At 49.8% G+C, this 15,941-nt stretch overlaps 1 protein-coding gene and 1 non-coding gene across 2 annotated transcripts; both read left to right on the top strand.

The window, feature by feature from the left end:
• Nucleotides 1-5,299: 5,299 nt before the first annotated feature.
• LOC150047074 (small nucleolar RNA SNORA40) lies at nucleotides 5,300-5,430 on the top strand. The gene has a single exon (XR_016539591.1). It is a non-coding gene; the product is annotated as a small nucleolar RNA SNORA40 (small nucleolar RNA).
• A 1,409-nt stretch (nucleotides 5,431-6,839) lies between these two features.
• On the top strand, nucleotides 6,840-14,737 carry Adgrg5 (adhesion G protein-coupled receptor G5). Its single transcript, XM_090357582.1, has 11 exons — nucleotides 6,840-6,935; nucleotides 7,040-7,115; nucleotides 7,631-7,787; nucleotides 8,127-8,243; nucleotides 8,798-8,914; nucleotides 9,894-10,046; nucleotides 11,183-11,304; nucleotides 11,503-11,771; nucleotides 11,928-12,048; nucleotides 14,117-14,394; nucleotides 14,634-14,737. Exons 1-11 carry the CDS (start codon nucleotides 6,872-6,874, stop codon nucleotides 14,735-14,737), a joined length of 1,578 nt encoding a protein of 525 aa, XP_090213708.1. The 5' UTR covers nucleotides 6,840-6,871.
• The last annotated feature ends 1,204 nt before the right edge of the window (nucleotides 14,738-15,941 follow it).

Raw genomic sequence — 15,941 nt, 5'->3', positions numbered from 1 at the left:
TTCACTGACATACCCAGCTCCTCCTCGGCCCTGGGCAACCACTGCTGTGTTTGCCAGCTCTGTAATTTTCATTTCCAGCATGTTCTAAGCATCCCATCATACAGTCAGCAATAGTTTGAAATTGCCTTTTTTCCCCTTTGTCCATGGATAATTCCCTTGAGATCTATTCGAGTTGTACGTGTAGTTTTTTTTTTCTTTCTTTTTTTCAAAGTATTCCTCTAACTTGCTGAGTTGCATTACATGGAACAGGAACACCAGTTTGTTTAGCGTTCAAGCACCAAAGGCACAATTTGGAGCGATTACAAAGAGCTGTGCTTTGTGACATGAGTTTTATTTCTTAGATAAAAGCCCAAGAGCTTGATTAGTCATATGGTAGGTATGCTTAGTTTAGGCATTTTCCCCCTTTAGGGGAGATACTACTGAGTTATACCAGTCTTGCATATTTAATTTTTAGGTGTGTGTGTGTGTGTGTGTGTGTGTGTGTGTGTGTGTGTGTTCTGAGAGTTTTATTTCATTGCCTCATGTTCATTCAGCTTGCTTACTTATGGCTGGCTGTTTACCACTTGAGTCACACTTCTAACCCAACTTTTTGCTGGGTATTTTGGAATTGGCGTCTCATGGAATTTCCTGCACAGCTAGTTTAGAATTATAATCCTCTAGATCTTAACCCTTAAGTAGCTAAGATTTCAGGTCATTGGATCTAGGCTAGCATATTTATTGTTTTTTCTTTTGTTCCAATCCTAGGGCTTGAACTCAAGGTCTAGGTGCTGTGCTGAGCCTTTGTTGCTCAAGGCTAGTGCTTTACCACTTGAGCTACAGTTCTAGTTCTGGCTTTTCTGGGTAGTTAATTGAAAATAGTCTCATGGACTTTCCTGCCAGGCTGTCTTTGAACCTCAGTCCTCAGAGCTCCTGAGTAGTGAGGATTGTGGATGGTGTGAGCTACTGGTGTCCAGTGCATATTTAGTTTTATATAAAACTGCCAAGCTGTTTTCCAGAGTGGTGTTGTACTCCAGCTTGTTGAACTCTGACTTACTGTGTCAATAAACAATGACACAGTTTTCAAGTTTCTGTATGAAAAAATAATGTTTTCAACATTTCTGCCGGTATGTATTTCCAGCTTGCTCTATTATTTCCAGAGGATAAATTCATACATTGTAAAAGTTTCTTGAGTCAAAGGATATTTGGAATGTAAAGTTTATATATGTTCCCAAGCAATGCTTAGAGATTAGAGTCTCAGACAGGACTGGGAGACTCTCTACAGCTACAGGGGTGTAGCTCTATTTCAGGTCTCTAAATTCAGTACTAGAAAAACTGAGGCTTGTAGTTGTAGGTGTGTGTGTGTGTGTGTGTGTGTGTGTGTGTGTGTGTGTGTGTGTGTATGATATTGGAGTATGAACACAGGGTCTTAAGCTTTCTAGGCAGGTGCTCTACCACTTGAACCATGGCCCCAAACTCCCAGGCTGTTTTGATTTACAGACCTCATTAGTGGACTAGTCCACTGAAGAGTTCATAATGGATTGGGCTGCTTAGTGGTGTGTCTAGTTGGAAGATGCAGTCTTTGGCAGTTACTTTAGGGCAGTGCCTCTGCAGAATACACCTAGTCCCTGGTCCTTGCCTTCTCTTCTACCTCTGCTTTCCAGCTGTCATAAAGTGAGCAGCTTTCTTCCTCCTACCCTTCATCCATGATGCATTGCCTTGTCACAGGCCCAGAGTGGTGGTACCAGCTGACCTTGGACTGAAACACTGAGCCAATGTAAACCTTTCCTCTTTGAGGCTGGTATTTGCTGATGTTTTGTCTCAGTGGTAGAAAGCTGATAAAGATGAAGGAATGCTCTCTGTCCTTCTCCTCTCATTTCCCTTGGTCTTTTTTTTTAATATAAATTTAAAATTTTTTCCAGTCCTGGGGCTTGAACTCAGGGCCTGGGCATTATCCCGGAGCTTTTGTGGTCATGGCTAATATTCTACCATTTGAGGTACAGCTCCACTTTTGACTTTTTTTTTTTTTTTGCCAGACCTGAGGCTTGAACTCAGGGCCTGGGCACTGTCCTTGGGCTTTCTCAAGGCTAGTGCTCTATCACTTGAACCACAGCACCACTTCTGGCCTTTTCTGTATATGTAGTACTACAGAATTGAACTTAGGGCTTCATGCATGCTTGGCAAACACTCTATCAGTAAGACACACTCTCAGCCCTTCTGGCTTGTGTGTGTGTGTGTGTGTGTGTGTGTGTGTGTGTGTGTGTGTGTGTGTGATAAATTGGAGATAAGAGACTCATAGACTTTCCTGCCTGGGCTAGATTCAAACCACAATCCTTAGATCTCAGCTTCCTGAGTAGCTAGGATTTCAGGTGTGAGTCACCAGTTCCTGGCTTCTCAGTCTATTGTTGACTTGTTGTTTCTGACATCTGGCTTGTGGAGGTAAAACCTCACATAGAATGAAAGTCATCTTTTAAGGGAGTAGTTTCATGAGTTTTGACAAATGTACTCAGTCATGTAATGTCTGTCACATTCAAGACAAGCAACGTTCTACTGCCCTTGTGCCCTTTTGTTGTCAGCATTTTCTCCTCATCTTGTAGAAATTACTGATCTGGTTTCTCATCCTACTGCTGTTCTTTTGCTCAGTGATTATATACTAGAACCATTTCTACTTGACATTCTCTAAGAGTTTCCTACAATTCCTTATCTGTTCTTGGACCTCTGCTTTTCCCACTGTAACCTTTAGTGAATTCATCAAAGTAACAAACTTTGTCTGTAAATTCCAACACTTTGGAAACCTCTAGGTAGATTTCCTTTATTATCTATTTTCTCTTGACAATGATCTTTCATTTTACTTGATTTTATGTCTCTCTCTCTCTCTCTCTCTCTCTCTCTCTCTCTCTCTCTCTCTCCCTCTCTCTCTTTTTCTAGTCCTGGGGCTTGAACTCAGGGCCTGAGCACTGTCCTTGGACTTTCCTCAAGGTTAGAGCTCTACCATGTGAGCCACAGCACCCCTTCTGGCTTTTCTGTTTGTGGTACTGAGGAATTGAACCCTGGTCTTCATGCATGCTAGGCAAGCACTCTACCACTAGGCCAAACTCCCGGCCCTGATAGTAATGATGGTTATACTTACCTTCCTTCCTTCCATCCATCCTTTCTTCCTATCTCATGGGGTTTGAACTCAGCACCTGGGCACTGTTCCTGAGCTCTCTTGCTCAAGGCTAGTGCTCTACCACTTTTTTTTTTTAAAAAAGTATTATAAATGTTTTATTATTCTGAAATCTCTTTAGACATTTATACATTTTAATTAGAAAACTATACAACATAAAAACTATACTCATAAAAGTTAACGAAGACCCACAGAGACAGGCAGATGAATTAAGAACCAGGGTTTACATTTTATCTCTGGTTCCACACTTGATTCGATGGACCCCATTATGGATTATTTGTGGGAGGAAAAATAAAATTAAATAGTTTTTGTTTTTTTTTTGCCAGTCCTGGCCTTGAGCTCAGGGCCTGAGCACTGTCCTTGGACTTTCTCAAGGCTAGAGCTCTACCACTTGAGCCTCAGCACCACTTCCAGCTTTTTTTTCTATGTATGTGGTACCGAGGAATCGAACCCGGGTCTTCATGCATGCTAGGCAAGCACTTTAACCACTCTGCCAAACTCCCGGCCCCTAAAATTAAATAGTTTTATTGGAACCCTTCTAGTGCCGACACTCCTCCCTGTAAGCATCCATTTCAGCAGGAGCAAGAACATTGCCTACAACCTGCTGAGTCCCCAGGCAGCAGGCATAGTCAGCCGTTCACTTGCCACTTTGAATCACAGCACCATTTCTGGTTTTTGAGTGGTTAATTGGTGATAAGAGTCTCATAGACTTTCCTGCCCAGAAAGTTGAACCATCATCCTCAGATCTCAGCCTTTTGAGTAGCTGGGATTACAGGTGTAAGCCACCAAGTATGGCTCTAGTTACTTTCTGTGTCCAGGCTTCAGATTTTTCCATTGGTGAACTATCTTGAGTTTATCGTGCTTAGTATAAGGCTTTGAGTCTCATTAGGCTTTTCTTCGGCTACCCAATCCAGCCTGTTGTACAGCACAGAGGGAATCTCTTTGGGTTCTGGATCTTTCCCTGGTCATTTGGTGCAAGGTTTGTGGTAGTAGCAGTGGACTCTCAGTTCTCTTGCTCTAGTTTCAGTCTTAGGCAGCCTTGACCAGAAAGCAGCTTTCCAGTGTTTGTTTCTCTCTAGTTTCCAGGGTAAGTCTAGAGCACAGACTGACTTCCTGTCTCTCCCCGCCAAGGGACGCAATGTTTGCTTTATTGGAGGGGATCCTTGGCTGTGAGTGAAGAGTCTGCTTTTCTTCAGGAGGGGCCATCATTGCTACCCTCTACTTTCTATCTGTGCAGCTACTTGGCCCCTGCTGGGCTTCCTGCTTCTTGCCAGCACAGATGGTGACACTGGCTTGGCAGCATGCTGATCGGGGGCTTGTAGAATGTTGGTGTCTCTTTGAAGCAGCCAGCCCCATCTTGTATTGGGCCCACACCAGGCCCTGGCCCTCTGCTCCTTCTCAGCGGAAGACTGGGAAAGCAGTGTCTAGGAGGTATGGGTTTCCCTGAGTCCAGGGCTCTCTGATGTCACCATTGACAACTCATTCAGACATTGGTCATTTGCTTTTCAGTTCCTTTCGTGGAGCCCCTCCCTTCTTCCTGGCTTTGTCAGTGGTGAACCAGTCAGTGTGTTTCCTGAGTTACTGTTTTTGTGTTCTGATGACAGTAAGAAATCAGCTCATTGGCTTACCTGGCTCACCCTCAGCTGTCCAGAGCACTTAAAAACAAAAAAACAATGGTGCCAATGGTTCATACCTGTAATCCTAGCTACTCAGGAGGCTGAGGTCTGAGGATCCAAGTTAATGCTAACCTGGGCAGGAAAGTCTGTGAGACTCTTATCTCCAATTAGCCAGCAAAAAGCTAGAGGTAGAGGTGTGGCTCAAGTAGTAGAGTGTCATCCTTGAGCCAAAATAGCTAAAGGATAGCACCCAGGCAATGAGTACAAGTGTGTGTGTGTGTGTGCGCGCGCACACACACACACACACACACACAGATTAGCACTTGTGTTTTTTGTTTTTGTTTTTGTTTTGCCAGTCCTGGGCTTGGGCTCAAGGTCTGACCACTGTCCTTGGACTTTCTCAAGGCTAGAGTTCTACCGCTTGAGCCACAGCACCACTCCTGGCTTTTTTTTTCCCCTATATATGCGGTGCTAAGGAATCGAACCCGGGTCTTCATGCATACTAGGCAAACACTCTACCACTAGGCCAAACTCTCAGCCCAGCACTTGTGTATTTTATTTAACTCGTGGACAGTGATTTACAAACAGCTGCAAAAATAAAAATAAGCCCTATTTGCCAGCCAGAAATCACTGTTCAGTGTGAACTTTGGCACAAGTAAGGACTGGGCTAAGACCTAAGGTAGTTTAAAGTGATAGAAACATTGATTCTAAGAACAAAGAGTTAATAAGTGCATAGATCACGAGAGACTTCTGAGCTGTATTAAACTTTTGTTGTTGTTGTTGGTCTTGGGGCTTGAAGTCTGGGCCCTGGCTCTGTCCCTGAGTTCTTCAGCTCAAGGCTACCACCCTACCCTTGAGCCAAGCCCCATTTCCCGTTTTCTAGAGGTTAACTGAAGATAAGAGTCTCAGGTCCTTTTATGCCCAGGCTGACTTTGAACCTTGATCCTCAGATCTCAGCCTCCTGAGTAGCTAGGATTACAGGCATGAACCACCACACCCAGTCCTCCCTTTTATTTATTTATTTATTTTTTTGCCAGTCCTGGGCTTGAGCTCAGGGCCAGAGCACTGTCCTTGGACTTTCTCATGGCTAGAGCTCTACCACTTGAGCCTCAGCACCACTTCTGGCTTTTTTCTATGTATGTGGTACTAAGGAATCGAACCCAGGTCTTTGTGCATGCTAGGCAAGCACTCTACCACTAGGCCAAACTCCTGGTCCCCAATCCTCCCTTTTTTAAAAATTATTTTTTATTGTAATTAATGGAAGGGTTATATTACATTCGCCGGATAGAAGGTGCATTACTTAACAATCATTGCCACCCCTTCTCATGTTTTTGCCTTCATTTTCCTCCCCCACCCCCGGTCCTCTCTTTTTAAATTTTTTTTAAATTTTTCTTTTTTTAATGTCATAAGCTGATTGGTAGCCCATATGCAAATGAGGTGTAGAACAACTGACCAATCAGAGAATACCTTCTGAGTCACTGAGGGTCTATAGACTGAAACTAGTTCTCAATTATATGATCTCCTGCACTGCTGCCCCATCAAAGAAAAACAAAACAAAACAAAACAAAATAAAAAGCCCTACTAAGCCTAAGAGGAACTAGGAAGGATGGAGGAGGGATATTCTATTCTCTACAGTGGGATTTTTGAAATAATTTTGCATTTTCCATAGTGTGGTCTCAATTCTCCAACCTAGCAATGCTTTCTGCTAGAAATTATTCTCCAGGAGGCCTGAACCTTAAGTATTTTACACAGCCTTTTAGCTTTTTAAAAATTTTAAACAAAATTTGCCATTTCTACCGAGAGCCCCCAGAGAGACCCTTTTGGGGGATGATAGTATTTCAGGCCAAGATGCTAATGGCAGCTCTTATAAACTGGTCTAACATTCTGAAGTCACAGAAAACGTGACTTCAGGTAGATACCTCCAAACAAAGCAAGACCCATTGCCCTCGGAGCCTTGGTTTCACCTTTAGTAACATTCAAGAGTGACCTGGCCAGCATTACCCCGGGGACACACCAGGTGCCTTGAAGGAAGAGGTGGTTCTTTCACTGTAATGATTACAGTACTGATTTTCCAGGGCAGGTCTCAACTCAGAGAGGGGACTGGGCCCAGAGCATGGATCTCTACAGGGTCCTTTTCTTCTGCCTGGGCCTTCTGACTTGTCCTGGTGTGATGGCAGGTAAGGAGGCTCTGTGGAGTCCACAGTGGTGAGATGGAAGGGGAGGCTACCACAAGGGATGGGAAAATTGTGGAGGGGGCCCTGAGGAACGTTGCTATCTACAGTGACTTCAGAAGAACTCCTGCGCTTTATGAAGACCATGGAGCAGCCCCTGGGCCGGAGGTCGTTCATCCGCACTGGGTGAGCGACCCCAGTCCTTGCCTGCTCAGTCAGCTGTGCCTCCCTTCCCAGTTCTCCCATCAGCAGACCTGGGCTGGTGTAGGGTGACCTCCTACTGTGCTCAGCATGCAGTTACTGAGGACCTACTGTGTGCCTAGCACTGGCTCTGGAGATGGAAGACTGATGTATCTCTCCCCTCTGGCTATTTATTGCCTGGATTAGGGTGTATGTGGAACTTTGATGACAGGGGTCCTGAAATCCCTGAAGGGACCATGGGCCTTTAATCCATGGGTGGGGAGGGTTTTTGCATTTTCCTGGGCTGGGGACTGCTGGGATGGGACAGTCAGGATGATGCAGATACCCCACTGGAAGATCTAGAAGGTGAGTGATGGGGTAGGGATGGGAGACCTTGCCCCGAAATGTGGTCTAGAACCCTGCTGGCCCCACCCCTTCCAGAGGAGCTGGCCCTGCCCCTGGCTCCAGCCCCGCCCCCTCCCCAAGCTCTTCTTCCCTTTGTTCACATGTCCTGTCCTCAGTCATATCCACACTCTGGAGCAGCTGCTGCTGAATGCTTCTTTCCCTGGCCACAACCTGACCCTGCAGACGGGCTCCATCCAGTCTCTGGTCTTCAAGCTGGCCTGCAACTTCACAGGTCTCTCCCTGAACAGTGCCACCCTGGAGCCGGGCCTCCAGGTCAGGAGTGGCCCACCAGGGGTTGGGGGTTTGGGGCCCTGACTTTTCCACCCTGGGTACTAACCTAAGTAGCTAGGAGTTGCCTCCTGGGGAGATAAGGTGATGTTTCTGTGGAAAGGGGTCCCTTAAACAGAGCTTTTCCAGAAACAGCAGTAGCAGGAAAGGCCAAGAACCCTGGGTCCTTTTAGCAGAATGCCAGGTGGATGAACCCTGGAAAGGATGGGCAGCCAGGGTCTGGGAGTCTGGGAGGAGGCGCAGCCTACAGATTCTGCAGTGGATGAGGCCAGGGAAGACTTCCTGGGGAGGGGCCCAGGCTCACCTGTGTGGGGTCCTCTGCAGCCCCGGGCCCCGCATGCCATGCAGTTCCCAGCAGAGTTGACCCAGGATGCCTGCAGGACCAGGCTCGCTGATCTGCGCCTCATCTGCATCTACTTCTTCACTAACCTGTTCTTCCAGGTAGCAAAGGGCTGTTTCAGGCCTCAGTGCTACCGGCTGGCCTGAGGATGGGGACCAGTACTGGGGGAGGGGGGGTTAACACACTGTGTCCCCCAAGCTGGCTCTGGCATCTCTTGAGGCCGCAGCTTGCCACTAGCTTTAGGGAGTTGCAGCAATGGCAATCTGAAAACCAGAGCTAAGAATCTGTCATGTAGGGGATGGCAAGGTAGCCTAGTGGTAGAGTGCTCGCCTAGCATACATGAAGCCCTGGGTTTGATTCCTCAATACCACATACACAGAAAAAGCCAGAATTGGTGCTGTGGCTCAAGAGATAGAGTGCTAGCTAGCCTTGAGCAAAAGAAGCTCAGGGACAGTGCCCTGGCAGGCCCTGGTTCAAGCCCCAGGATTGGAAACAAAGAAGAAAGAAAAGAAAAAGAATCATGCATGTAGGTACTTGTTCCTCTCTGGGAGACAGACTCAGAGGCACATCCAAGGAGGAGGGGCTGGGAAAGGAGGACAGGCTTGGGCCCTCTCCACTCAACATCATCTTTCTCCGCTCTTCTCTGCTCTTCCAGGATGAAAGCAACTCATCCTTGCTCAATAACTATGTCCTGGGGGCCCAGCTAGGCCACCAACAAGTGAACAACCTCAGTGAGCCAGTCAACATCAGCTTCTGGCACAACCAAAGCCTGGTAGTGTTGGGGGCGCCCCCATTTCCACTCTGACCTTGACCTTCTTGTGGTTGGTTCTCCGGTGGTTCAACCAAACTTCACACTTCATCCCGAGGAACCATTTCTGAAACAATGGATTGAAATCCATTACACTTTGACATTTCTGCAGAAGACATGAAAATGAAGCAGTTTTTTTTTTTTGAGGGGGTGGGCAGTACTGCTGCTTAATTTCAGTGCTTGCTTAGTTTACCTGGCTTTCCTAGTTGAGCCACACTTCCAGCCTTGCTTTTTTCTGGTTATTTTGAAACTAGAGTCTCTTGGACTTTTCTGCCTTGACTGGCTTTGAACTGCTGTTCTCTGGATCTCAGCTTCCTGAGTAACCATGATTATAGCTGTGACACCCCCCCCCCCGCCCGCCCTGCCTGGCAAGGCCGAGTACTCTCAATTTCCCTCATTTTCTTTGTACCCCTGGGATTTACCACTCTTGTCCACTCTGCCTAAAATCAAGCTCCTGCTCTACTTTCAAGGAAACTGACTCACCTCAGGCCTCAGCACACCACCCTGCTCTCTGACTTGGACTGCTGTGTGGCGTCCCCCATTCTTCCACTGTATGGCTTGGCTGTGAATCTTTTTTCCCTCTGGGGCTGGATCTGAACCCTCTTTCTAGGGGAGGATGGAGGAGACAGCAGCTTCCTAGCTTCTGATAGACGAAAGGCCAGCAGCGCTGGGCCCTCAGAAGCCATACGCTTTCATTTTCCTTCAGCTGGTGGTATGGGGGCACAGACCCCATTTTTCATTAAATCCAGACTTGGTGACTTGCTCAGATCACTCTGAGGGTCCATGCTGGAGGTGGGGCTGCCATCTGGGGCTGTCACAACCCAGCCACTGTGCATACAGTGCCGACAAGGGCACATTTGAGTCTTCTTTGGCCCTGGGATTCCCAGATCTAGACCTGAGATACCTCCTGGTAGCACCAGGACTGACCTCAATCTCCCCTCAGGAAGGCTACACACTAACCTGTGTCTTCTGGAAGGAGAGGGACAGCCAGCACTCCCAGGGGACCTGGAGCCCTGAGGGCTGCCGCACAGAGCAACCCTCCCCTTCCCAGGTGCTCTGCCACTGCAACCACCTCACCTATTTCGCTGTTCTCATGGTATGTGTACCTCCAGCCCGAGAGAGGGGGGGAGGGGGAGGGAGGGAATGGAGAGGGAGAGGGAGAGTCAGTGGGCTTGGGTTTCTTAAAACAGCTCATTTAAGCTTCAGGCATGGTTTGATCCAAAGGCTGATTATAACTAAGCTAGAACTCTAGCTCTGTTCTCCAGTTGTGCTTGCTTTGGGCAGGCTGCCTTATGGCATACCAGTATGGCTTCCAGGCATTTCAGGTTCATCCTCTGCTAGTGTTCTAGCCAGAGACTTTCCAGTTCTGCCAATCAGTCTTGGTGTTGAGACTCACCAGGTCCTGTACTCATTCTTCAACAATCACTGTGGGCAAAAGGAGGCAGTCCTGATTGGCTAGGCCTGTCATATTTGGCTATACACATGGAGGTGTGGTGGGCCCCCTCCCCACCACATAGAGTTGTGGGGGGGACATTGTAGAGGAGCTGAGGGTGAAAGTTAACACTCTGTCCTGGCTTAAACAATTTCTATTTACTATCTTAAAATTGTTATTATAAAGGTGCCATCCAGAGGGGTTACAGTCAGGTAGAGTACACTTCTTTTTGGACAATGTCACTCCTTCCCTTACTCCCTCCCAGTTTTTCTCTCCCAACTCCCACCCACAAGTCATAGGCTCATTTTCAACACAGTGTCTAGTGCGGAACACTGCTGCATTTGTTTACCCTTTGTCCCTCCATTTCCTTCCGTTTGTCCCCACTTACCTTCCCAAAGACAGATAAATGAACAAACAAGACAAAATAAAACATAGGCAAAAAAAAACCCCACCTGTTTCCACTTCCTGGAGCTCATTCATGTCAATGAATATTATTTTATATGATCAGAGGCACACAGGTGTTGGGCCTTGGCATTCTTTTCCTAAGATTGCCCTCCTTTGGTCTCACTGTGTGCGAATGCCTCGAGTCCTGTACAATTCCTTCTGTCCTGGTGTATTTTAGATCTAGCTTCTTCATAGGAGGGGAAACACAAGCCATTTGTACCCTGTCATTTCTCATTCTAGAACTGGGCTGGGCTGCAGGGGAGGGGCTTGGAGCTGAGGTGTGGGGTGGCCCCTCTGCCGGAGCCTGGGAGGTTTTGGTCAGCTTTGGGTCTCCAGCTCCCCGCTTCTCCTTGTAGCAGCTCTCCTCGGCCCAGCTCCCCGCAGAGCTGCGGGCACCTCTGGAGTACATCTCTCTCGTGGGCTGCAGCATCTCCATCGTGGCCTCACTGCTGGTCATCCTTCTCTACATCCAGGCCAGGTAATCCTGGCCTCAGCCAAGCCTGTACATCCTAATCAAGCCTCTCTGATCTCCTGTCCAGGACGGGGCCCTGAGACCAAGCCATGGACCCCTTAGTTTCGCCGTCTTCTGCCTCTGTAATCTCAGGGGTGGGCACTACCTGGGTGATGTCCCCAGGCCACTGAGGGCCATGCTCCCCCATCCCCACCCTGCCTGCAGGAAGCACAGTGACTCGATCGTGCGCATCCACATGAACCTGCATGTCTCTGTGCTGCTCCTGAACGTAGCCTTCCTTCTGAGCTCCACTCTAGCGGTGGCCCCGGTGCCTGGGATGGCGTGCACAGCGCTGGCCGCCGCCCTCCACTATGCTCTGCTCAGCTGCCTCACCTGGATGGCCATAGAAGGCTTCAACCTCTACCTGCTCCTGGGCCGAGTCTACAACATCTACATTCGTCACTACGTGCTCAAACTCTGCATGCTGGGCTGGGGTAACAGCTCTCCTCCCTGGGGCCTCCTGAGCTCTCCAACAGGCAGGGCACTGGTCCCCTTGCTCTGCTCATCTTCATCCTAGAGCAGTCCATTCAAGACCCAGGTTCCTTGGTTTCCCACCCTGGGAAGGTCTTGAGTCTTTGTCCCCCTCTCAGGGGTTCCTGCGCTCCTGGTGCTGCTTCTCCTCGCTGTGAAGAGCTCTGTGTACGGACCCTATGCGATCCCACTGGCCCACACCCAGGAAAACCACATGGGCTTCCAGAACAACGTGTCCATGTGAGTGTCCTGGATGTGTGGTCTTGCCAGCCGAGGCTGGAGGGCTCAAGGGGGACCATGCTGTGGGCAAGGCCAGGCAGAGGGGCATGGAGGGGGCTGTGGCTCAGCTGGGAGAGGTTGGAGGGAGTGCTCTGCTCAATTCCTGCTAGATCCAGAAGGGCTCCTGAGCAGCGGCTTTTGCACAGCACTGACTCCAGGAAGGTACCACAGCTCCTGGGCCAGGGCACCTCCTGGCACACAGCCACCACAGGCACCACTACCAGTATCACCCTGTACTTCTAGCCCGTTGGCCTAGCTCAGCCCGTGCCTGATGCTCTGCTACCTTGCTTTTCAGGCTCTGGGCACTGACAAGCATACCAGATCTTCTCCCACGTAGAGGGAAGACCAAGTGGGCTAGGGGAGGGGAGTCCTGTGGGAATGGCTTAGTGAGTAGGTGTCTCTTAGGCCTGGGAACAATCGGCTCCTGGGTCTTTTAACCCAGACAACCTAGCGTTAACCTCTTTATTGTGAAACACTCTAGACAAGGAGAATAGTAGGAGATACCCCGGGTGGCTTTCCTTCCATTCCTTCTGTGGCTCTGGCCAGTTAGAGATGTCAGAGGGCTGAGTGTGCTCTGTATACTGAGGCAGGCCCTCTGGCAATCCTGCTTCATCCTTAGGGCATCCCTCCCCAAATCCAGGCTGACCTGTGCCCAGCAGTAGAGTTGGGAGTGGATTCATCTCGTCCCTGGGAGATTGGGTTGGTGGCTCTGAGGAATGTGTCTGTGAAGATGTATTTTTATTTTTATCTTTTGTCCTTCAACTGGAGCTTGAGCTCAGGGTATCACACTCCTGCTTGGCTTTGTGGCTCAAGGTTAGCATTCTACCACAGCTCCATTTTTGGCTTTTTACTGGTTAACTGTAGACAAGAATCTTACTTTTCCACCTGAGTCTGGCTCTGACCCATAGTCCTGAGAGCTCAGTTTCTGGAGTAGCCAAGATTAAAGGTGTGAGCCACTGGCACTGGGCCGAAGATGTATTTTATTATATAACAAGTGACACGAACCAGAGAGTTTAAGTGGTACATCCACAAGACATGAGGCATATCAGTACACAGAAATGGGGGATCCCCACTCTAGGAAGCACCTTTTCCGTTCCTGCTCTGTTCTCTCTCCCCCTGGAATGCCATGACCCCAGTTCCTGAAACTGTTACTTTGCATTGCAAGACTCGCTTATGAGATACATGCACACTCTGTGCCCACATGACACCAGAAATACTAGCAGACGCAGGGTGAGCGAACTGTGGCAGGCCACCGTGGCTAGGAAGGAAGGTGACACACTGTACTCATCAACCTGGAGAATACCCTCAAGAATACCCTGCAATGCCAGTGGGGGAGTCTCTGGCGTCAGCTCTGGGCAGGTGACACCGGTGGCCAGAGCATCAGGTTCACACCAAGGTCACTTCGGCCTGGCATGGGCTTCCTTTCTCCTGATTGTCATGGGAACTGTCTGGGATATCCCACATCAAGTGGGTGACCCTGTCACACTCAGAGGGCAGCGCTTGTTCTGAAGGTGTCCTGGAAGATCTGAAGGCCGCAGGGAGGCCCTCGGTCCTGGATCATGCTCTGAAGGCTTTTCTCTGGCTGAAGCCAAGCCCTTTGTGGGATTTTCCTGTTCCTTCCTCTGCCCCCCACTCTCAAATGCAGAGTCCCCTTCGCCAAGCCAGCATGTGAGACATTACACACTGCTCCAGGAAGACCTTTAGGTTGGGTGGGTGCGGCAAGATGGTGGCAGCAGTCTAGTAGGGCAGGAGGGGACCTGTAGGATGCTGTCTGGCAGCAGAGGGCTGAGGGGAGGGGAGAGGGTCATACTCACCTCTGCTCACCTGGTCTGGGTGAGGCTGAAAGGCAGGCATGACAGGGCTTCAGGAAGGGGAGCAAGGGGACTGGTGGCACCTGTTGTGGTGGGTGGCTGGGAGCTGGATGACCAGCAGTGGACAATGATTGGAGCAGAAAGTCCAGGCCCAGCATGCCTGGCCTCCCTCTGGCCTTGGGGCTGGGCTGACCCCGGCTTTCACCCCTATCCCATAGGTGCTGGGTGTGTAGCCCTGTGGTGCATGGTGTGCTGGTCATGGGATACGGTGGCCTCATGTCCCTGTTTAACCTGGTGGTGCTGGCCTGGGCACTGTGGGCCCTCAGAAGACTGCGAGCTGGGCAGAAGGCACCAAGTGCCCAGGCGTGCCGGGACACTGTCACTGTGCTGGGCCTCACTGTCCTGCTGGGTACCACCTGGGCCTTGGCTTTCTTCTCCTTTGGCATCTTCCTGCTGCCCCAGCTCTTCCTCTTCACCATCTCCAACTCGTTCTATGGTAAGACCAATGGGCAGCACAAGGGCACAGGCGATGGGCCTATGGCAGGATGCTTGGGCAGGGCGCTGAGTCCACAGCTGTCTACTGGCATACTCAGAATCCTCTTGGTCCTAGAGTCTATCCCTCTGTCCCCCAACTGCTCATGACCCCAGGGAGCCCCAGCTATTCCAGCTGTGGGGGGAGGAGGTCCCTGAATTCTGCTTGGTGATGCCCCTCCCCCAACCAGGCTTATCTTTCAGGTTTCTTCCTCTTCCTGTGGTTCTGCTCCCAGAGATGCCACTCCCAGGCAGAGGCCAGGACAGAGATGGAGGGGGTCAGCTCTTCCCTGATGACTACACACTGACCTGGCCTCCTGGCCTGGAGCCCCAGTTGCTCTGGACTCTGGCTCCCAGGCCCTGGCTCCCAGCACAGGAGGCAGCAGTCTACAGCCCTCCACATCCCCCATCTCCTCCACAGGACAGGGTGTGGCTCTGCCTCTCTGGCATTCTGCTGTAACATGGTCTAGTTCTACCTAGGGGGTGGCCCCAGTGAGCCTGCCTACAGGAAGAGCACTGGACCAAGAGTCATGTCTTGGTCATGAGGCCATGTCTCAAAGCCCCCTCTACTTACCCCCCCGCCCCAGTTTTCCCATCTGTGACATAGGGGCCTCAAGGTCTGGTTCTGCCTAACACAGGAGCTTTGTGACAGTGAATAGATGGCAGTGGGGGGGGGAGCATCAGGATGGGCTGGAATTCCTACCTGCTGTTGTTCCCCCATGATCTCCATCCCCTCGCTGGAGGCTGGGTCTACTTCCTCCTGGAGAGAACCAGACCACCCTTGGCCGCTAGCCTCTGGTCCTCTGCAGGCCCACCAGTGTCTGAGACCTCACTATATGTTTTTCTTCTACCAACCCCAGGATGATAAGCTTTAACTCAAAGCCCGCCCTACCCAAAGATTGAGATGCGCCAGTCCTTCCCAAAGTCTCCCCCTCAGTGTTCCAAACACCAGGCTTCCCAGGGGACAAAAGGGCATCACTATTCCCACCAGCCTGTCAGACGGGAAGGAAAAATAATGCTCTCTAATCCAGTGCTTTTCCTAGCATGGACACCAGGGGGAGCTGTTGACCTGTGTGCCGTGCCATTGGCTCCTAAACTGGGGTGGTCAAGGGTCTGTGGAACCAGTGCCTCAGTGGGAGAGTCTACTACCTCCAGGACTGAGCTCACTCTATTTTTTCCGAGTGACTCCAGGGAAATACTAGCCATCCATGTGTCTCTTTCTCCAGTGCACCTGGCAGAGTGGTTCTCCAGGGTCTGGGCCTCAGGCATTAGAACAGCTGGAAGTAGATTTCCATTCCAGCTTATCAGACAGTTTAATGCCCTTGAACCTCACAGGAAGGGAATTGAAGTTGGATCTCTGTCCTGTCAGGGGGAACCACTGCCATTCTGTGTATCTCTGGATGATACTTCTAGCTGTGTAACTGTGGAAGGTCAGCACAAAGGTAACAACAATAACAAGCCAACAACCACATCAGTGTCACGTGAATCAGAGGCCGTGCTGTCTGTGGGTTC

This window comes from Megascapheus bottae, chromosome 24 (genome assembly GCF_031878675.1).
Source record: "Megascapheus bottae isolate mThoBot1 chromosome 24, mThoBot2.hap1, whole genome shotgun sequence".
Lineage (NCBI taxonomy): Eukaryota > Metazoa > Chordata > Mammalia > Rodentia > Geomyidae > Megascapheus > Megascapheus bottae.
The sequence above is the reverse complement of the archived record's forward strand: the minus strand, read 5'-3'. Positions and strand labels throughout refer to the sequence as shown.

What these genes read in the sequence shown, in the direction of transcription:
- Adgrg5 (XM_090357582.1), top strand. Translation starts at nt 6,872, where the DNA reads ATGGATCTCTACAGGGTCCTTTTCTTCTGCCTGGGCCTTCTGACTTGT. An exon ending in TCACTAACCTGTTCTTCCAG is followed by an intron (nt 8,244 to 8,797) that starts GTAGCAAAGGGC and finishes CTGCTCTTCCAG; the next exon opens with GATGAAAGCAACTCATCCTT. An exon ending in TCTGGCACAACCAAAGCCTG is followed by an intron (nt 8,915 to 9,893) that starts GTAGTGTTGGGG and finishes ATCTCCCCTCAG; the next exon opens with GAAGGCTACACACTAACCTG.